Raw genomic sequence first — 23043 nt, 5'->3', positions numbered from 1 at the left:
GCGGTGGCGAGGGGCGGTGGCGAGGGGCGGAGGGAGTGCGGCGGCTCCCGGCTTCCCGCGCCCGCGTCCCGGACCGCAGCGGGTTAAGCGCCGCCCGCGCGGAGAAGGCTGAGTCCGGAGCCGCGGCTCCGAGCTCGCATTCGGATCCGCTAGAGCAGGAAGATGGCGACGGACGGCGCGAGCTGCGAGCCCGACTTGTCCCGGGCCCCGGAGGACGCGGCGGGGGCCGCGGCGGAGGCGGCGGTAACCGAATTCCTGGGGCGGGCGCGGGGCGAGTGTAGACGCGGGCTGGGGGCGGCGCCGGGGTCCCAGCCGGACCCGGTTCCGCACCCCCGGGGCGTTCCGTAAGCCCGGGACCCTCCGGTGCCCCTTTCTCGGGGTGCCCACACGGCGGAGGCCGGTGGGAGCGGAGCGGCCACCCGGGCTAGGGATCCCTCCTGTCCCTTCCGCGCCCCACGGGAAGCGGCCCCGAGTCACTCGGTTCTCCCAGCTCCCTGCGTGAGTCCAGTGCGACCCCTATGCCCACTCCCTCCGCTGCGGTCGCTTCTGACCGGGGGCGAAGGCTGGGACGTGTTTCCTGGCGAATTTGACCCCCCATTGTTCACCTCTCGCTGCGCGTGTGGTTGCGAGCGCTTGTCTCAGGGGTGCCTGGTACCGCTCAGCGGACCCGGGAGAGCAGCTTGGGGGAGGTGGGCCATCGCCCAGCAGGTGTGGGGATGCCCATTGTGTGCATCTGCTCCTGTGCCTTCGGGAGGCCCATTGGGAGAGGGCTCTGTCCTGCTGCGGCGCTGCTGCCGCTGAGGCCAGCGCTTTAGGTCCTAGCAGCCTGCTGCCCCATCACTTGGTGGTGGTGATTGGGGTCGGGTGGATGGGTTAGTTCTTCCCAAGGCGATGCCCGGGAGAGGTGGAGGTTCTGTACCTGGTTTCAAGACATTGTTCTTCTCTGGAGTCTAGAAGCTGAATGAGCTACCATTCATGACTGGTCCTTCCTTTCACCCCCCTGAATAACCCCGTGTAGAGACTCGCTGGTGGTTTCCAGCCTCTACCTTGGGGAAGGGCTGGACTCACATTTCCTGGGTAGAAAACGTTCTGAGTGTTTGAGAAGCAGCTTAGCAGGAGCTGCAAGGAGCTGCAGAGAAAGGCAGATCTAGGAGCGCCTCCCACTCTGGCCCGATCTGGCTGCTCCCGCCGAAGGATCGGGGTGGGATGGAGCGAGCGGGGCGTGGACGCCCCCTCTCTTCCTCTCAAGACCTGAGCAGAGTCCGTGCAGGAGCGGGAGAGGGCAGGGCCGGGCGTAAACAGCCAGGGCCGCTTTAACTTCCTCCCACCCTCTGGAGGTAGGGCTTTCTGGAGAGGGAGAGGAGAGATGTGGAGGAAGGTACTTGGGGTGAGAGGAGCTGAGCCTGGGAAGGGAAGGAGAAACCGAGAGGGGGAGGAGGACTGCTGATTTCCACTTGCAAAACTGGCAAGTTTTGATTTGAACTTTTGGGAAAATTGAGTTTCCATTCTTTGCATAGAAAATGAGAACTTTAAGATTTCAAGCGAAACCTGCCCACTTACGTGAATCAGCTCCCCACTGTGGGGCACAGTAAGGAAACTAGCTATTGAGACAAGGCTCTCTGGCAAGTGGAAATGATTTGGTGCCTTCATCCCCAAAAGGTGGGAAGGGGAAGGAAGAGGAAAAAGAAAGAGGGTGTGGGGTGTGTGTGTGTGTGTGTAGGGTGTGTGTTTCCTGTTCCCCAGGAAGTTTGAATTTGTTTACTTAATCCACTCAGGATGGGTTTCTATTACCCTCAATATTTTAATCACCTGACAACCCAAACACAAATATCTCACTGATGGTCTGTAGAGCTGATATATCGTTTTGTTTGGTTAGATCGTAAACAGAACCCAGGTCGCCAGGAAGATTTCTGTGTTAACAAGGTCAGTGTTCCCTCTCTTCTGTTTAAAATTTTCAAGTCTGATTTTCACTGCTGATAGTTGGGGATTTGATAATTTCACCCTTGTTAATGGGCAGAGCCATGGAAAATCTGCGAACGTGAACCTTCTTTGCTATTTCCATAGAATCCTTTAGGGTTGCGAGATGCAGTAAGGATTCTTCATCTAGTAGTTTAAAAAATAGTAATAATTTCTGACTTTTTACTAAAACTTTGATGATGGCTTCTTATGTAGAATATTGGGCATTTTATTTTACTTCTCCAAATAGTTTTGACTTCATAAGGCATGGTTCTCTTATCAGCCTCTTTACCTGTAGACTGATTTTAAAGTGAAAGGAAAGCTAGTGTAGAGGAGTGATATGTGTCATCATAATTGCTCCTTAAAAATCAAAGGCGTTTTAATGCACTTTGGGTTCTTGTTGACTGATAACTTAATTTTTATTTTAGTGAACAATTCACTTTGCATTTTGGAGATTTGTTGAATTTCAAATTGGTTTACATATTGTGATTTTTATGTATACATTTTGCAGTAAGGAGTCAATGGAAGCTCTGAAGCAGTAGGCTATTTTTGAAAGTGAGTGTTTTCAGTAAGCTTTGACTATTTAGATTGTTGCTTAGAGACAAGCTTAATTTATAGTTTTCAGTTTAATATCATTTTTAGTGGAATGTTTTAAATTTAGTTTGTGATCCTCATTCTTAGCTGTTTAAATCCTGAAAGCATCCCAAGTTTAAGGCTGGGTAACAGCTACATTATTCAATAGGATCATATTAATAGTCTTTGCTGTGAACCATGCCGGGAAACCTGGGTTATTTTCAGTGCCCTGGCCAAATGTGATGACTTTTATAGGCCATATTGCTGTTTCTACTCTGAAAATAACTCCTAATGCATAAGGCAGTATGGAAAACAGAAATCTTCATGCTTTTTATTGTCACCAAAGAATTTTGGAGTGAAAGGAAAATGGAGATCTTTTGAGAGCTATATTTGGGAAGCCAACCAACATTCTTGTCATTCTGAGCTTTTCTGGAGCAGCTAATATGCAAAAAGGTATAAAATTTGTTGTCATGGTGACAGTGACAAAGAAAAACTTGGACAGTGATTTAAAATGCACAACAGTGATATTAAACAAATTAACAGCTGGCAACTTGAAAGTTTTGTTTTCCAGGTGACAGTATTGCATGTAAATGCACTGGAAAGAACTTTCGTAGCCAATTTCACTAAGTGTTTTTTTAAACTAAATTATAGTTATATGGCAGCTATAGAATGTTGAAAGTTTTGTAGCTTAATTTTTAAATAGGAAATAACATACATTTAACACACATTACTGAACACTTACTGAGATACAGGTATCATGAGTGTCATCTTTGCTGTGCTAAAGTAATACATTCCAGTGATAGAAACTGCCATGTGCCAAGGAATCAAATTGGAGATGATGGTGTCATGAGAGGCACAAATGATTTTGCATTAGAAGTTTGGAGAGAGACAGTCATAGAGAGGGTTCCTAGTGGATGGATCTAGAAAATTCCATAGAAGGATGACATTTGAGGTAGGCCTTGAGATTGAAGGAGGATTTGGACCAGCACTGCAGGAAGGAGTGTGTGAATGTGGCCATATCCTAGGGAGACACACGCGAAGGGCTTTCAGCGATGAGCGAAGAGGTTCCCATTCTGGTCGCAGTTATATGGTTCAGAAAAATAGCTTGGAAGTTGAGGAAATTGACTGGAATATTTTTCCAAAGATGAGAATATAACTGTTTCCAGTGTCCTGCATTTCACTCTTTTTTTTCTTCTTCTTCTTAAATAATAGGTTGTAGGTTGCTGTTTGCCCCAGTTTTTGGACTTTATTATTATTGTCGTTGCTGTCTTTGTTACTGTATTTCTCACAGGAACAATTTTGTTTAGAGAACAATTGTCCTCAGTGATTGAATCCATGCCTAGGCTAGATTGCCAGTTGGTTCTATCCTTGTGTGTTTCACATAACTTTATGAGGTGAGAAAATGTTTCACAGCCTTGGTACTTAGACATTTACAAATATCTGATGTTGATCATGTGGGCAGCAAGGCTGTGGCTGGGAGAGAGCAGCCTCCACCTCCGAGGAGAGTTGTGTAAAGCTTGTAAAGGAAAGCAAAGGTGCTTAGCACAATGCCAGGCACATGATAAGTGCTCCACAAATATTCACTGAATGAAGAAAATGAAAGGAAGCTCACCAAGAAGTTGTGTCATAAAACTTAATGTTGAGTGGCTAATTGGAAAACTCACTTTGTGTGTTACCAGCTAGCTTATAGTGAAACTATTGGCCTGTGACTTGTAATAATTAACATTATAGACATTATGGATCTTGATCCAAAAAGATGACCCTAATTCTTATTTGTAAAAATTTTCATCTTAATACTGCCCCTTTCCAAACTGCTTTTCTTAATGACTTCTTAGATTCGTTATAGAGGTTTTTTAAAAGTTTAATTTGCAACACTATTAGTTTTCTCTTTGGATTCTCTCTTTTCAAAATGATGATTGAGGCTGCACCCCTGCCATCCTGCATCCTTCCAATAATAGAGTCAAGGCCACATCACCCATTGGGGTGTGGAGGAGAGAGAAGATGATTGATAGGGGATTAAGAGAAATGTGGGGAAGTTTGGAAACAGGAAGAGGTAATAAAAGGAAAGATTGGGCAGGAAAAAGGAGGTCAGGCAAGGCTTTAGAATAGTCTGCAATTGCACAGAAATGTGGAACTGGAATTTCAGCATTGAATGTGCCTAGGAAGGATGGAGCAGTATCCCCCAGCTCCATTTACTTTGCCACTGAAGCCTGTCTGAGTATTGCTTTAGAAGGATACTTTATTTGAACACACTTGATTACATTGTTCTCTGTTGGTGCTCCTTTGCAAAGCTTGTATAACGTGGAAAAAGAGATTTGTCTTTTCTCTTGGTAGTTAGGTAAGGAATCAGAGGACAGGTACAAGAGAGGATGATGATACTGATATTGAAAGATTTTTAAAATTTTAATGTTTTAAATAACTTACACAAATAATGAGATCATATTATTAATGCTGTGTACAGTATGATGCCTTCCATATATAAATCCTGATTTTAGAGTGGGGGGAGATACTCTGTTTAAATAAATTGTTAGTAACCAACTAATATGTTGGAGATCATTTTAAAAGGTTATAGTAAATGTAGTGTAGTCAAGGTAACATTGCTATGTGGAGTGGATACTTGTTTGCAAATGATTTGGTTTTGACATTTTTATATTTCATTGAAAAGACAAGATGGTTCCAAAGGCCTGCCTGCTAATTTGGCCCAGCCTCTTCATTTGAAAATCAGCATGCAGACATTTGCCACCTACAGATAATCAAGACTATTTTTTAATGCATTGTAAGCTTCCTAAAGGATGGTTATTACATCTGAATGTCTGCTTGCCCGTGGAGCTGATCCATGTCCCATGTCGGGCTGATGTATCATCGAAAAACTGAGTTAGAGTGAAAATAGATGTTTGTATTGTTTGAGGTATGGTCCTTTTTTTTCCCCTAAGGAGGAAATAGAGACTGCGGGGAGATCTGAAAGGAGGAAAAGGGAGGTAGCTGGGCTTAATTATCAGAGGCTGTCACCCCTGACTGAGCCACTTTTCTGCCATTCTTTCCAGCTTTCTCTTAGCTAAAATTAGTCACATCCATTACCAGGTTTCCTTCCTGACATTGTTTCCTTGTCAGTATTACCTCCTTTCAATACATTGAATTTCTTGTCTTGCATGGAAGACCCCAGACAGTGTGGTTGATTTGAGGTGCATGACCTTGGAGAGCTGACACCAAATAGACCCCATGTTCTCTGTGCTATATGTTGTTTTAAAGCAGAACATCAAGCAGCTTCCCTAGTTTAGGTTACTCTAGATGATTTTTGAAACGCTGAGTCAATGATCTAATACAGTTACTTAGTTGCACCTAGACTGGGCTGAAACATTGTATCTTAGTAAGATGGATGTACCTGAGACATCCTTTGCACACTTTGTTTGCATACTGTGTGCAGTAGACATTTTATACCCAAAGTGTATATGGTGGGTCGGGGCAGGGGGAGCACGTTGGATAAAATAAGTGAAGAAGTAATATTCTTACTGTCCTGACACATCTAGTAGGGGTGAGAAAATAGAGTTAATAGAGATAATAAGTTTACTATGAGGAAATGCACAAAGCTGGACAGGATTAACCGCCAAGTGAAGTAATAGAACAGATTTTAAGACTGAATGGAGAGAACAAGAGATTTCTGGAGTCTGGAAAGGCATTCAGAAGTGGGGTTTGAGCTATGTGCTGAAGAAAGATAGTACCCAGATGAATCAGAGGAGAATCCATTCTCTTAGGAAGAGCAGCATCAGAAGTAGGCAACCCCATCACAAAAATTCTTTCCTCCTTGAAGAGAGAGAAACCAGGAAGATAATCTCAAGGCAAGAAGTAACTTCAGAGATTTGAAAATAGTTTGAGATCTTGAGAAGTATGTACTTTTCTTCATGAAAACCCTTATAATTAGCTGAATTCTTAACATAGTGCATGTTCTTGTGTACCTAGAGAGGTGGATTTAATTTTTTGCATGTCGGTGATACAGCCTTTGCATTGTGATGGTGAACTTTCAAGATGATTTCATTGCTTTTACTTCTTGATAGCCTTTATTCATCCCCAAAGCATAAAGCTTGCTTACATAGAAAGTTCTAAATGCATTATTAATTATTAGCATGCACTATTAAACTAGGAGGAAAATACATTTCTGTAACTTCTGAGCAAAGAGGCAAAATCAGTTTTCCTCAAGTACCTCACAAAGGCTTTTAGACTCGGGAAATGACCTAAATAAATTTCCTCAGTCCAGTAATCCAGTTACCCTGATGGTACATGAAATCAGGACATTTAGGGGCTGGAGGAGATTTAAGAGATCACTTACTCCAGCATCCTTATTTTTACTGATGGAAAACCTGAGATTCAAACAGATGAAGTGATTTGCCCTACTTTGCTGATTGTTTCCTACCACATCACTCATCACCCCACCTTCCAGTCTGCCTGCTTTCTCCTATGTAAAGCTTACTGATGGAAAATAGGCACAACCTGCTGGATATTAAACTGAAGGAGAGGCTCTTGGTGTTGCTGGGAAGAGCCAGATAAAGTGCCTGAGTTTGTATTTAGTTACCAACATATCCCCCAGCAACCCTGATAGGACGGATGTATTTGAGGAAAGATCTGAGGGGTGTCTCTGCCACCGTGGCTCATAATGTCTCCTGAAGGCATTCTGATAACCAATCAATGTTGGTTGGTTCCACTAATTCTAAAACGATATGGGTAAGACTTTTCTATTAATATTTAGCCGTGTCTACTGAATTCCCCACATAAACCTAGTGTTTTAGATTTGGGGAGGGGCAAACTTGGTATTGGCCTGTGTTCAATTCTGGAAATTTAAGATGGCTTGATTCGGCCAGGGTCTGTTTTGTCTATTCTGTCTCTTTCTCTCTCTCTCAGCCTGTATGAGAAAAAATCCTCAAGAATGCCCTCCCCACACTTACCCCAAGTAATTCAGAGCTGTTCAAAACTACAGTGTTGAACAGTTGAGTTTGGGATTATTTCTCCTTTCTAATTTATACATAATATATCATATATATATATTATATATAATTATATGAGTATAATTTTAAATTTTAAATAAATTATAATAAATTATAATATACAATAGATTAACATACAATAAATTAATATATATGACTTGTATCCCAAACAAGACATACTTTGTATTTGATGACCAGATTCTGGATTGGTTGAAGCTGCCATGTCAGATTTTTAAAACCAGGTGTTAAGCGTTTTTTCTGGAATGCTTTTCCTGGCAAATGTAACAGGCGGAAGAGTGGCCTGTGGAGTTGAAATCTGTGTTTTTGTTGTTTTGTTTTGTTTTGTTTTGTTTTTTCTTCTTTGGAGATGGAGTCTTGTCCTGTCATCAGGCTGGAGTGGCACAATCTCTGCTCACTGCAACCTCTGCCTCCTGGGTTCAAACAATTCTCCCACCTCAGCCTCCAGGGTAGCTGGGACTATAGATGCACGCTGCCACGCTTGGCTAATTTTATTTTTTAATTTTTTTTTTTAAATTTTAGTAGAGACGGGGTTTCACCGTGTTGCCCAGGCTGTTCTTGAACTCCTGAGCTCAGGCAATCCGCCGGCCTTGGCCTCCCAAAGTGCTAGGATTACAGGCGTGAGCCACCGTGCCTGGCACAGATCTGGTTTTATTTTGTTTTTAGCTTCTTTTCATCACTAAAAAATAAGAACTGGATTTTTCTTTTTTAATTGGCAAAGGCAAGTTCAATAATAAACCTCGGTCTGTGAACATGTCTGCTCTAGTTTTTTTCTGGGGGGAGTTGGGGATTTGGGAGTCATGTTTTCATGAGTGCCATGACAGAGACCTTAATTTTTTGTGTGAGTGGCAGCATTTGGATCTGTCCTGTCTTCTATCCAATTTGAAAATTAGATTATCAGTGCAGTCTTTTATAAACATATGACTTAAAATAATTCGTTTGGCTCTTAAACCAAGAAACTTTAATATTTTTTCTATAAGTACTTTTGTACCATATGCATCTAACATTAATGCCACTTCATTCATATATATGTGTGTATATATATATTCTAACAAAAATACAGTTTTTTGTTAGAATTTTTGCTTCTGAGGTTATTTTTCTAAAAATACTAAAGTGCTTTATATTTATTTATAAAATACTTGGAGTCTTAAGATCTCCAGCATCTTTTCATGCACAGTACTTTGTTTTTACCTTGTTTTGCCAGAATAGAGTGGAAATGAAAGGTGTTGACGATTTGAAAATATTATTATAATATTTGCACTATGAAAGGCCAGGAATTAGTAGAGAAATTTTACTATGACTAGTAGCGGAGAAATGGGGGTGGAGACAGAGAGAGAAGAAAGACAAGCAGATGCACTGTATGTTTCAAACAGTACATCACTTCATATGTTGTGATGGGAGACAGATTTATTTTTTAACATTCTGTGTGACATAATCTATGGTTTAGCAAGAACCCTTGTACCAATATTTTTTATTTTAATGAATTTCCCTCTTTATTGATGGTAGTATATAGAAAAACAGAAGTTTTGGCTGTAGGTCACATGTGTTGCTGCTGCTGATGGAAGCAGGGCAGGCTCTCCTGACTCTAATATGAATCAGGATCTTGGCAATGTCTTTCATAATTTATTAGTTTTTAAAATGGAGCACTTTGCTTATAAAGCTTTGGAGAAGCAGGACAATAAAATATACAATTAATTAAAATCTTTAGAGCAACCAGCAGCATCATTAATAAAACATTACCCTCTAAAGCACATAAGAATTGCAGCTTACTCTCCCATCTCAGTGGGAAAAACCAGGATAAAAGAGCCTGTCTTTCATCATAGCCAATAAACTGAGTTTATTGGACTTGGGCTGGTAGATTTTCAAAGAAATAGGCTCCTGGCCAATACCCTACTCCTCTCTACATGAAACATCTGGGTTAATAATAACAACCGCCTGCCTTCATTTGGCACTTACTTCATTGATATGTTCTTGTTTAATCCTCACAAGAATGCAGGGTAGATGTTAGGATTTCCATTATACAGATGAGAAAACAGAGGATGGCATGAGTTATAGAAGTGCTCCTCAGCATGTAGTCTGTGGACCAGCAACATCAGCAGGAGCTTGTTAGAGGGGCAGATTCACAGCCCCACCTCAGACTCACTGAATCACAATTTCCAGGGGTGGAGCACCGCAGCCTGTTTTTTCACAAGGTCTTAAGGTGATTCTTATGCATGCCAAAGTTTGAGAACAATTGGTTTATAAGACTTTATGGACACTACTGTGTAGTGGGAGCAGAGATTGGGACTTGGTACATTGGATTTTACTATTCATAGGGATCTCTAAGAAATCTTTGAAGTAGGAATCCCTGAGATCTATACATGATTTATGCTTGCTATAGGTTTTCCTCTTCTCTTTATCCTTAGCCCTTACCTTTCCAAATAACTTCTCTGTCTAGTGTGTATGCAAAAAGAAATAATTTTAAGAGAGAGATCCTTTTAAAATCTTTCTTGAGAGAACCCCCTAGCTCTAGTCTCTTTCCCCTTTGTACCATCATATCTCTTTCCAGAAGATTCTTTTGAAACTTAAATGTTACCGTTCTGGTCATGCCTGTTTGAAAGCCTCTGAAATCGTTTATTGTCTTTACTATGTATACTTTTGTGTCTTCACAGAAATAGCCCAGTGTTCATGTTGGCTGATTGATAGGATGGTACCATTTTTATCTCATCTCAGAGAGCTTATTCTAGAATGTTGGTGCCATGCTGGTAAAGTATAAAGATAAGTCATGGCATTTGGTCATATATCCTCGTTTTACCATTTACTGGTTGCATGCTCTGCATATATTATCTGACTTTTCTGAGTTTCAATTTTAAAAATGGAGATGGCAATATGGTGTAAATTAGTCAATTCTTTGAGACTACTTTGGAAGCCATTGGGTGCTATGCAAGTGTGAAGTAATATTCTGGCATGTTTTGAACAATGGCTTCTGAGGGTGAGTGTACAGACAGATTTGGGGATAAATGTTGTGTTACCCTTCTCTATGATGGTGACTGGGCTTGTCAAATGAGTCTGTATACAGAAGGGAGGAGCAGAGTGTGCCTGGTGGAAGGAGCTCAGGCTTTGGACTCACCCAGGCTGACTGTGAACTCACTCTCAGCTTTATCTCTAAAATGAATGCCGGAGAACCTACTTGTAAAATTTGCTGTGAGGAAGGAGGTTGGAGCGGAAGACAAAAGAATCGAGAGTCAGTGGTATACCTATGAAATTTAAAGCCTTAAGAGGTTGGATGCAGTCGCTCAGGGAAGAAATCTACAAGAGAAGACAAAAGGGCTGGAAGAACCTTGTGTGAGAAATTATGACCCCCTCCCTTCCCCCCACCTCCCCCCAACACACACCTAGGGCCCTGGTGCTGACTTTAAGCTGTAGCTAGGTCCCTGGAAGTCTCACTTATTCCAGTCTCAGCTCCCTCCCAGGCCTGCCAAGAAGCTACAGAGGCGTTCATAAGAAGGCACTTTGATAACCAAACAGCAGGGGTTCCAAACTCACCGGACTTTGTCCACCCAGATGACCACATATGAGTGGCAGTCCTGGTTTCTTAAAAGTGTGTGTGCCTGTACTCTGTGTGTGTGTGTGTGTGTGTGTGTGTATGTGTTGGTGGGGGAGGGTTGGCAACATGAGGAATGTGTTCCTTCTAAAGGGGCAGCTATTTCCTGGCTCTGTGCATTATTGCCATGAGGAAATATGAATCTGGAGTTACCCAGTCATCTGACATTTGAAGGCAAGCCAGGGATCTGGATTTTTTGATGACATCTTAAGATTTTTTAAATGTTGGCTAAATGAAAAACAACAACGACGACAAACCCACTTTGTGACCCAAGTAACACACATCTGTAGGCCAGATTTGGTTGCCAGCTGGTGGCCTCTGCTGCAGAGTATGTGAACATGACCTATTATTATTGGATGTTCTGGAATTTATAAAAACCTCCCAGGAGTCTTTATGTTGGGGCCCTTCTAGGAATACATCCATGCTTTCTTTGCTTCTCTTGAAACTCCCCTACTCCCCCAAGATATACCAGACCTGTTTTGCTTCAGACTCCAGGGACTTTAAATTTGTGCTGTGTGATTTGGAGAGATTTTGAGTCTGGGTGTGCAGGCAGGCTGGGGAACTATAGCTCCTTGGAGAGGAGAGTTGAGAGACTGGCGTTCGAGTTTTTACCTCTCCTCCTAGAAGGTCATGGCATAGATTGTCTGCTGCAAATAGTACCCCAGTGCCTCTTGGATCTGCTGAGCCACTGGGATAAAAATGATCCATTGCATAACTCTTAGGATGTATGTGTCTTCCTTAGGAAAAGATTTTTCATTGCCTTGTTTTTTTATGTGTTACAGAAAAAAGAGTTTGATGTGGATACTCTCAGTAAATCCGAGCTGCGGATGCTCCTCAGCGTGATGGAAGGGGAGCTGGAGGCCAGAGACCTCGTCATCGAGGCGCTGCGGGTAAGAATGACACAGGACTGGGTCTCCATGCTGGGTCATCTGCTTTTTTCAAAGAGCCATTGGCAAACCTTCTTTTTCTTAATTTTTGAATCAAGTAGATATAAAATGTTACATCAGGTCAAAATGTGCTCTTCACCCCAAGCACTAACCCATAACCTTTATAAGCCCAAACAAACACTGAAGTCAGATGGTCATTGAAATGCTGGGAGCTGAGAGTAGACTGTGTAATGTGGGAAACTTGAGGAGTCAGCTGTACTCGTTCAGAAATCCTTTTATGTTTCACATGTTTATTTGGTTAGAAACACGCATTTTCAGAAAATTGCTGATTTGGTATCCTACATGTATGTGAGGGCAGTGAGGAAAAGTTGAGGTTTATAAAAAAAGATTGCTGGTAATATATGTTTTTTCTTCCTATAAAAATTATTATTTTATTTTTAGAAACTCATGAGTTAAAAAGTAAATGTTTATCCATACCTTCAAAGTGTTAATTTTTTTGATCTTTCAGTAATTTTGAAATATTTCTGTAATTGCTTACAAAGAATTTATTACTTAAATGCCTCAATAAAATTTTCTTTTTGAAAAAAACAATGGTTATTAGACTTTCTTGATGCAGTTTTCCAATTGAATGTTCTGGATCTTGCGTTTGTTTTGGTATGTAGATCAAACAGAATTTGGTGCTTGTTTTTGTCCCTCTTTTCTGTTTAATAGTTTGTATGTAATTAGTTATCTTTTTGGCTCTTGGTCATTTGACCAAGAAGGCTATATTTATTAGGTATGGGTTTATCTTATTTCACCAGGGAATTGTTTCCCCAAACATTGTCTTGGTAAGTTTAATTTCATGTACATATGAAAATCTGTGGAATGTTAACACATTGTTGCCTGTGACAGGAGCTTATATGGTAGAGGAGGGAGGTGGTAGTGCTGGATGGTCAGACATAATAATGGAAAAGGTAGACATGGGGAGAACTCAGTTGTGTGGGAAGAAGAGATAGCTGCTGAAGTCATGTCTTCAATGTATTTTCATAAACCAGAAGTTGGCATAGCAGATGTAATGATTATCCCTCAATTTGATTGCAGGAACAAATTGCCACAGAAAAATGGTAGTATAGTTGTACTGTCGGCAAGCCAATATTGAGTTGAAGGTGTTGCCTTTTGAATGACAAGTTCTGCTAAGTAGACATTTGCAGTTTGGTTATGTTCATCCTGTTCCACATTTAGAACATCTTGTTACTGGCAGATGTATATTTTCCTGAATGAAATTTTTGGGAGAGATGCTGAGGCAGCATATAACTAACATATGTGCCCCTTAGCCCAAGGACAGAACAAGGGCACAGTCAGCTGCTGAGGCCAGTAGTATAGCCTCTTGTGGTCAGATAGAAGTGAAGGGCTCGAACTGTGCCTTAGATATTTTTCTTTTTTTTTTTTCTGGTCCTGTGTTAACCTGTGAAAGGCATCAGCACTATGGAATTCCCCACTAACATCAATGTTTGAACGTTTAATGAAGTCGGTGTTTTTATGTATCACCTTAGCGACCACAGGTATTTCTCTTTTTAATTTAATTGCAATACTTGGAAGTGTTGAAATGTAAGAGTAGAGGTAAAAGCTTGCTAATAATCAGCACTTGCTGAGTGGACATTTTTCACAGAATCAAGAAATGTTAGAATTACGAGGAGCCTTAGATGATGTCGTAGGTCAGTGTTTTGCCTCCCTATCAGATGTGATGTCTCCTTTTCAGAAAATATTTTATCACCTTCTTACTATCCTGCAATGAAATTTGTGGAGAATTGCATGTATAAGTAGGTTCTGTTAAAACCAGTACAAAGATAACAGGAAAATAGTTAAAATAAAATATGATATGCTCAATATATAAATGCTCAGACATGACTGTACTGAAAGACATGATAAAACAAACACGTGGCTATTTGAACCTATTCATGGCATTGACGTGAATATAATAGTTGCAAAAGAATACTGATCCCATCCTGCTATGTTGTTTACTCTGAGTCAGCAGATTTGTGGTGGGCGAGGTGATTTTCTGAAATGGTGAATGACTTAGTAAAGTGGCAAACAAAAGCACATACATACACAGGAGTTGAATCCCTGGAAAATTCAGTTTGTTAAAAATTAAATTGACTTGTTTAATAAGTAGAAAGGAGTTACTCTCTAACCTGGTCATCTAGAAGGTTCAAGTGAAAGGAATGAACAGAGAAATATTTGAACGTGACAGAGAACACAGCACAGTTCCTTTAATGTGTGGAAAGGAACCACATCTTTGCCGTGCCTCCCCTAAGTGCCCATCACTGTGAAAATAAAAAATGCTAGTCCGTTTCCAAAACACATCCTAGGGTACTGCTCCTGTGGAGAACCACTGGCCAAGACCAGTCTCCTTTGTGTATAGATAAAATCAAACAACAAAGCCTGGAGACTTCTGACTTATCGAAGGCCACAGATATGGCATGCATAAGAGCTTCCAGTTCATTTTCACACAGCCTCCCACGTGGAACACAGTGTATATGGAGAATCTTAAAGCTTTTTTGGTTTAAAATTCAGAATTGTGATTTCTTTATTTGGATGATTTTTTTTTTACAATAGGTAATAATGTCATCTTCACATACCTGTGGTAGCCATCATAGACTCACCGTGGTGATGTACTGATTGAATGTTCCCTGGGACATGCACAGTCCCAGTGTGTCATCTGTTTGCCTTTTCCTGTAGTGGTGGAATGTAGCTGAGTGACTAATGCCCCAGAAAGAAATTGGGAAAGAGAGAGGCTGTGAAAGTGTCATTGTAATTTTGTTTTACATTATGAGATCAATTTATTCCGAAATCAAGAATCAAAATCTCCTCACTCAGTAATCAGTGTGCTGCTATTCAACTGTGAAGGAAGTGCATCTTGGTTTTTTTTTTCAGCCAAAATTAATATTCCTCTGAAAATAGTAAATAGTTTTGAATTTAATATATAAATTATAAAGATACCTAATTTGTACACTGAACTTTATTACATTTAGAAATGATTTTGTTGTGAGACGTTAAAATTCTTTAGAATTTTAAATCTTTAAACATATATTTCAGATGAAGCTGTTTTACTTTTTAAATTATGCTATCTTGATGCTTTGATTTGAAGTTATTAAAAATTGCATACATCATTGAATTAATGGCAACGGACTTTTCAAAACAATCCATAAATATAATTTGGAATGGGGAAGATGTTAAGAGATTGCAATATATATCTTGGTACCTTTGCTATTTTCATATATTTAAGGTATAGATATTTCCTAGTAAAAAAAGTCCATGACAGTATTGAAGACATTAATTTTTAAAAAGAGCGATATTGATGGAAAAATCTGAATTGCATAAAGCTGATTAACTGAAGTATATTTTAATTGATTCTCATGGGAAATATTTAGTTTGTCAACAATTCCTCCATATTCACATAGAGTAGGAATAAATCTTTGAACAAATAGATACATTCAGATAAAGCCCAATGAAAAATACTTTGTAGTTCAATAAAGAAGGTGCCTAAAGAGAAGCAGCCGCATTTTCTGAATACCGAGATAGGCACAGAAGCTTCTGAATTAAATTTAATTGACTATTCAAAATCTGAGTACACAATTCATACAGAAATCCGTGATTCAAGTTTAATTGTTTACTTTGTGGAGTCTTCTGGCCTTTGTTTCTTTTTTCCTCTTGCTACTGGTATTCTTACAGGTATCTTAGTCAAAGAGAGACAAAGTCAAGATGATGAAAATGCTATAACTAGATGAAAATGCTATAACTATAAAATTTTAAAAGTCAAAATTATGTGCTTAAGCCTACATTTTACAGGGCCCAGCCTGCTATCATTAGCATGAGTTTACATAAATATCATTTAAACAATGAATTCCTTTGGCAATTATCTTCAGATTTTTTCTGTGCCTTTTTCCTTTTAGATTGGATAACTGAGATTGACCATAATAAACCCATGGCAATTCTTCCTCCTAATGTTCATATAAAGTAACTATATAATCTAGACTTTCAATTATTATTTGCATTGTCATGTTTAAAAATTATCCAGTTTAACATTTCTTCAGGTAGAATGCATTTATCACCCCAGTAACACAGGACACTATCAGTTATAGAATTGCCTTGTACAGGTGGCTGTAAGAAAGAGACTCAACATACAGTAGATTAAATAAGGTCATTTCTCTCACATGACAATCTGGAGGTGAGTGATCCCAGCTGGAGAGTCAGCTCCATGCCAAGTGGTCATTCAACAACCCAGGTTATTTTTGTTTTACTACTCTTCTTAGGGAGTTAACCTCATCAGCGTGCTTGAAACAGGATCAGTGCCAGCTCCGCATCCCAATATATGGTAAGGGGGAAAGATGGGAAATGAAGGGCAAGCATTTCCTCTAAGTATGGTCTTTCTTCTGCAGAGTGCACACAGTGTATCGGTGAGGTCTTTCATAGACATGCAGCTTTTCGTAGTTGCATAGGAGCCTGGAAAATGGCCATGGCTAGCTGGTTACATTGTAGTACTATGGAAGATGGGAGGACTTGGGAAAACATTAACAACCTGCCGAAGTCCAAGAGGGAGGGGTCCTATCCTGATTTCAATATTATCTTTCAAAATATCCTGGGCTAAGATATAGGAAGATAGATCTTTTCCTCCTTCCTTCCTTCCTCAATAAGGATTTGATGAGTACCTACTGTGTAGCAGGCATAAGAATAAACTTTGAAGTACATATAAGTGAAGATGTATTATGCCAAAATTGTAGCTGTTTAGAAAATTGTATTTCTTGACTTTATATATTTAAAATTAGTGTTCTGTGTAATGCCATCTAGGCCTAAGTTTTACTTTTCTCAGACCGTGACTCAGTATATTGAGTTTGCCTAGAACGATCTTCCTTTTCAAAAACTTGGCTGTTCATGGGGTTCAAAATTAAAAATAAAATTTAAAGCTCTTAAGTAATTTTGCTTTAAAGCAGATTTTCTCAACCTCAGCACTGTTGATATTTGGGACCATTTTATTTTTTGCTGTTTGTGGGGAGCTGTCCTGTACATGTAAGATATTTAGCGACATCCTTGGTCTCTACCCACTAGATGCCAGTAGCAACTCTTCAGCTGTGACAACAGGGTCTCTCCATGGGGGACCACATTGCTGCTGCTTGGGAAATGCTGCTTTAAGGAGGTAATGCTAGTCAAGGAAGGACTATTTTTAAAACTGATTTTGCTAAAATTGGCCAGGCGCAGCAACTCACACCTATGATCCCAGCACTTTGGGAGGCTGAGGCAGGCAGATCTCTTGAGGTCAGGAGTTCGACACCAGCCTGACCAATGTGGTGAAACTCTGTCTCTACTAAAAATACAAATATTAGCCAGGCATGGTGGCAGGCCAATTTGGGATGAGGTCCCTGTATTTATGGCTATTAATGCAAACAGTCCACCTGCGATGATAGCTTGTTGACCCCCATCCTCTCTATAGAACTGAGCCCACCCACGTGCAACAGTGAGCCCTTGCCTTGGGACAGGCAGATTTAATTTGCCAGTGATTATAAGATGTATCTCAGGCTGGGCTCGGTGGCTCACGCCTGCAATCCCAGCACTTTGGGGAGCTGAAGCAGGTGGATCACTTGTGGTCAGGAGTTCGAGACCAGCCTGGTCAACATGGTGAAACCCTATCTGTACTAAAAGTACAAAAATTACCCAGGTGTGGTGGTACACACCTGTAATCCCAGTTACTTGAGAGGCCACGGCAGGAGAATTGCCTGAACCCAGGAGGCGGAGGTTGCAGTGAGCCGAGAGCAAGCCACTGCACTCCAGCCTGGGTGACAGAGCGAGACCCCATCTCAAAAAAAAAAAAAAAGAAAAAAGTCTATTTTTGCTAAAAATAAATGTAAAAACTCTATTCAAATATGTTGCATAATGATACAATGATTTTCTTGAAAAAGTATGCCTTTAAACTAAAAGTATTCTGAAAATGCCCATTTTAACAACTTCAGGACACTTTCAAAATGTATTACATATTTTACTATTTAAAATTGAATTACAGTTCCTTATGCAGAAATTAAATACCGTAGTTTTCAAATTAAAAAAGCCTTTATAGTTGTATGGTTCAGTGCTAGAATCTTGACATAGAACAAAGACAATCACTTTAAATAAAATAATGGTTCCACTCTAGTTTTAAAAATAGCTACAGAGTATGCTACAGAGTATTGTGAATGTTTTCCTCATATGACATGTCTGCTAAATCCTGATAAAAGAATAACAATCTGGCTTTTTATTGGTTTCAGCTAAGTAAAACATGCAGTCTTTTGTATTTCAAAATTCTCCTGTGAATGCAGGCATTTGATAGACCAAAACATACCCTTTTTGTGCTGTTCGTTATAATTAATGAATGAATTAATTTGCTGAGCAGAGCTGAATTTATGAAAACATAAATTAATTTAAGTTTCCTTTCCTGTCTGTTGAGATAACACTTTTGTGCCATGCTAGAGAAAGGAAGAAGGGTGTTGACCAGATTTTGTATTGTTTCTGCTAGCAAATCAGTTTTCAGAAAGAAGGAATAGCTGATGAATTTTAAGTAGCATTGTATTTGTTCCAGCAGGACGAACACTGAAATGAGCAACTTTGATTCTTCTGGTCAGTTTTTTCTCTGATAAATATTTACTATTAGTAACAAACAAACAAAATATAGAATACCATGCAAAACGTTGCTTTTCCATATATTAGAAAATTTAGGTGATGAGGTCGTGAAAGCAAAATGTTTATGATCACCATTTCTAGCCCATTTAATAAGCAACTGAAGTAACTGTGTAGCATCTGCCTGCTGATTATTAATAAGTTATCAAGATATATGTAAGGAGAACAAACTAAAGATGAGGCTTTTCCCAGATCAATCTCCCACATACCATTTGATCTGTTCTGGTGCAGGCTAGAATCAGGGTTACAAATAGGATGAAACAAGGAATATATTTTTGTACACTTTGAACATGATCACAATTGTGGGGATTTCAGTCTAATTAGCAGTTCATTTTTAGAATTCCATGTGATCTGAAAATACAAGGTATTCCTTTGAGGCATTCTGATTACATTTTAGCCACCTCATCCTGACACTTGGTGGCTAAGCTACAAGTCATGGGTTTTTGCAGAAATTTCTTTTGCCACCTTTATGATGAATTCTATGTTTTGATTATAAGAGGAAACAAGGTTCTAAAGCAGTATGCTCACACAGTGTGCAGCATGGTCTTTATTATGTAAATTTTTGAATTTTGTGTGGCATTATTTTCAACTTTGCATAAATAATTCTGTTTGCAACCACCTCTTCACAACCAGTTAAAAGTAAACAAAAAAATGAAAAAAGAAGAGGGTGGTTTTATCATTTTAAACTAAAACAATTTCTTTTCTACAGCCACCTTCATCCATCCCATGATGGTGGGTTAGGCAGTAAACAAGCCAAAATCAAGACAAGGGTAATTCCATTTGGCTCATGCTTTGCGGGAATCCTGAGGTTAACTGCTGTTTACAACAAGCTAGAGTTTTAGCAGGGGGTGGAGATGGAATGGGGCTTAATATTGTTAGGTTTTGGTCAGGCACTTCATAGGCATTATTTCTTATCCCTATGAAATCTCTTGAGATCAGTGGTAGTACCCCTACTTTAGGAACAGAGAAAGTAAAGCTAATAGGATATTTGCCATTTTCTGTCTGACTCCTAACCTTAGCCCTCACCGTGTCTCTCCCCCAAAGGCAACATTAATGAAACTAAGCATTCTCCTAGAGCTGAAAGTTGTCATTTATGGAATCTTTACTTTAATTGCTATGAAGTCTCAGACCATTTCTACACACCTGTAATCAATTGTAAATTTCAAAAGCTGCACAGAAATTGAAGCTACAAAGAAATTGTTAGTCTTCTATGTTTAATCATTCATTTGCTCTTCCCTTGTGATTGAGCACAGGTAATTATAAACAGAAGTAAAGCCTTGAAGGTTTCTAAGATCCTTTTGAATGGCAAGAATGATAATGTAGAAGAACATCATTGGTTTTTAATGTGTCCTTCTTATTAATTATCATACTAAAAGCTTGTACTTTTCTGTAATTGGGATATGATTCTGTCATCCTCTGGATGACAGGGAACATGCTGGTGCATGTGAGAATGCCACATGACCTGAGTTTAGGGAAGTGATGGAGATTTCTGAAATACACGAGGACACAATTACTGAGGAACTGCTCTTTCCACCCTGACCATCTTTGCATATTTCAGTCGTTAAGTGTGTCTCTTGTAGTTGCATTTTGTTTTTAAATTTGTACATCTTTTAGTTTTTCATATTTGATCTTGGTTTTTTTTTGTTTTGTTTTGTTTTGTTTTTTTGGCTTCGTATCTGCAAAACATCAGCAGGTAGTAAATTGAGTCCTTAAATAGAAATTTGGTTTGGTTTCCATGAAAGCCTGTTGTATGGATTTCCTTGATATTATAAAATTCTTTATTTTTTCCAATCAATAAAAGTTGAAGTGAATTTGTGAGGGTAGATTATGTAAGCCAGGATCATGATAGAGGCACTACCTAGGAAGAGTTCAGTATTTTAAGTAAATGATATATTAAAATGCAGATGTGTCATTGGTCTTGTTAGAAAGTTCAGGTTTCCTTTCATGAAGTCTGAATCAACAGAATCTAGTTTTAGATTAGGTTAGATTTGTCTTTTTTAAGACAAACTTTTAAGTAATCCCTACAAGTTAACTTAAGAGTTGATGATTTTCTATTGATGAGTCTCTTTCCATGAGTGCCTGGGAATACGTTTTTCATAAAAAGTCTCAAAAGTGTATTGGGCTTCCTTCTGGAGTTTCTTGACAAAATAATGAGACGACTGGTGTAACTGAGAAGCAACCTTCCAGCATATCTGCTTGGCTCCATCAGAGGTTCCATGTGTTTTTGTGCCTGTATCGGAATAGTAACAAGTTGTGAGTTTGGTTTGGTGGACTGTAGGTAGGACAACTAATGGAAGAGCTTTAGAAACTCTTAATAGATATTGTGAATATGTTAAACTCTTAATAAGTTTAGATTTCAGACAGTTGACAATTGAGATTCACTGTAGGCTCTGAGGTGGGAAACAGATGTGATAAAAACAATGTTTAAGGGAGATTATGTTAACCACTTTTGGAAATAGATTGACAGTAAAAGGGAAAGAAGGAATCTGAGGAAGCAATTACAGTTGACGTTGATTAAAGTATGGTTCCATGAAGCTCTGAATTCTGGGTGATGGCTCTAAATGTAGGTAATTTGTTGTGTGTGGGGGGAGGGGTATTAACAGGACTTGAATAGACAGGAGAGATTGGAAATAAAATTATCTCCTCCAGCATGAGTGCATTATTTTCCTTTATTTCCTCTCTTCTTTTTCTTTTCTTTCTCCGTTTTCTTTTCTTTTTTTCTTAAATAGAGACAGGGTCTTGCTATGTTGCTCAACCTGGACTCAACCTCCTGGGCTCAAGAGCTCCACTTACCTCAGCCTCCCAAGTAACTAGGACTACAGGCATGTACCACCATGCCAAGCTTAACAGTGCATTATTTTCTAACTGATGACAGCAAATAGTTGTTCCTAATGCAATTTCTGTGTTAGGGTAGAAACTTTGTTTTTTAAGGACATTGTGTCTATACTCCATGTGAATTCATGCTCAATTAAATCAGGCATTTGTTCTAGTTATTCCAATGGCCTTTTTAGTGCTTAGCTGTTCAACATTCACCTAGTAAATATTTTCTGTGTATATTTATCATATCAGGTGTTGCACTGGGAGGAGAGTGTATGCTAAATAGTCCTGGTACTTCTAAAATTTATTGTCTAGTAAAGAACACTAACCATAATAAGTTCCATTTGTGATAAGTGCGACAATGGAAAAGTACTGGGCTGTTAAGATTATGTACCATGACTGATACGGTATTTTTCTCAGACCCACTGTGGAGAGGTGTGTAATAATAGGGCCAAGGTAAGAATACAAAATATTTGCAAAATATTAATATTTATAATATATCTGATAAAATAAAAATAACCATGTTTCTCTTGTTTGGTCCCCACCTGCTTAGGTTTCCCTGGATTTTGTGCAACTCCCTCAAAGTTGTTTTATTTTGTGCAGCTGCTTTGCCATGTCTCCTTTTGATCTCCCCTTATGTGCAGATGGTGGCCCCATGAATTTCTTGCTTTTCAAAGTGACTATTAGTCTCTCCTATTTACCTGTCATTCTTTGGTTACTTGAAATTACAAAGCAGTATGACTATTTTGTACCAATGACTATAGAGGTGGTTTGTTTGTTTGTTTGTTTTGTTTTGCTTTAAGAAGGGGTCTCTGTCAACCAGGCTGGAGTACAGTGGCACGACCATAGCACACTGCAGCCTTGAACCAAACCATGTATATAGGTCCCATCTGTGGTTTCAGGCATGCACTTAAGAGTCTTGGCACATATTCCCCATAGATAAGGGGAGGCTATCATATATTCCATTAATCAAGCAGTCACAGAACTCAGATTCAAGATGAAGAGACATAAACCTGACACGGGAGAAATGATGAAGAATTGGAGGATGTTCTAAAACCTCTAGGAAATAGTTGCCCTTGTTTGCTGAGCCCTGACTGCTAGGCATGCTATTTAGTATTTTATGTGGATTATGTCATTTAACCTTCATGAGTATCCCTGGAAGTAGGTACTGTTGTTATTTCGCTTTAAGGCTCATGGTTAAGGAAAGTGTTCTGTGTCACATAGTTAAGTGCCAAGCCAAAATTTGGACCCAGGTCTTTCTAACTACAAATGCATCTTCTTAACTACTCTTCTATATAATCTCATGGAAGAGAGCTAGGTAATAGCTACTAATTATAATGCAGAACTGGCTTGTGTAAGTGTTTTAGTAAAGCCCAGAGAAAAGAGTTCTAATGAAGATGAATTATGGATGGCTTCTGGGAAGAGGTGGCATTCTTGCAGTCTTTTGAAGAATGAGTACCTTAATGAATAGAGCAATGAGAAGTTCGTTCTGATCAGAAAGAGCCAGAGCACAGGATCTGTGTGTGCTCTGGGCAGAGTGAGGAGGTAA

At 39.6% G+C, this 23043-nt stretch overlaps 1 protein-coding gene across 4 annotated transcripts in view; it reads left to right on the top strand.

Annotated features, from left to right (window-relative positions):
- The first annotated feature begins 70 nt into the window (after positions 1 to 70).
- The window catches only part of CTTNBP2 (cortactin binding protein 2), a 163769-nt gene continuing 140796 nt past the window's right edge, over positions 71 to 23043 (top strand). The window contains exons 1-2 of one of the 4 annotated variants that reach the window (XM_025379249.1): positions 71 to 243; positions 11889 to 11996. In XM_025379249.1, coding sequence (XP_025235034.1) covers positions 163 to 243; positions 11889 to 11996 — 189 coding nt within the window. In that variant the 5' untranslated portion in view covers positions 71 to 162. Of the gene's footprint in view, positions 244 to 1342; positions 1660 to 11888; positions 11997 to 23043 lie in introns of those variants that run through there. The other 3 variants (XM_025379251.1, XM_025379252.1, XM_025379250.1) reach the window with 3 other exon arrangements.

Source organism: Theropithecus gelada, chromosome 3 (genome assembly GCF_003255815.1).
Source record: "Theropithecus gelada isolate Dixy chromosome 3, Tgel_1.0, whole genome shotgun sequence".
Taxonomy (NCBI): Eukaryota; Metazoa; Chordata; class Mammalia; order Primates; family Cercopithecidae; genus Theropithecus; species Theropithecus gelada.
Note: the sequence above shows the minus strand (reverse complement) of the source record. Positions and strands in the feature narration are given on the sequence as shown.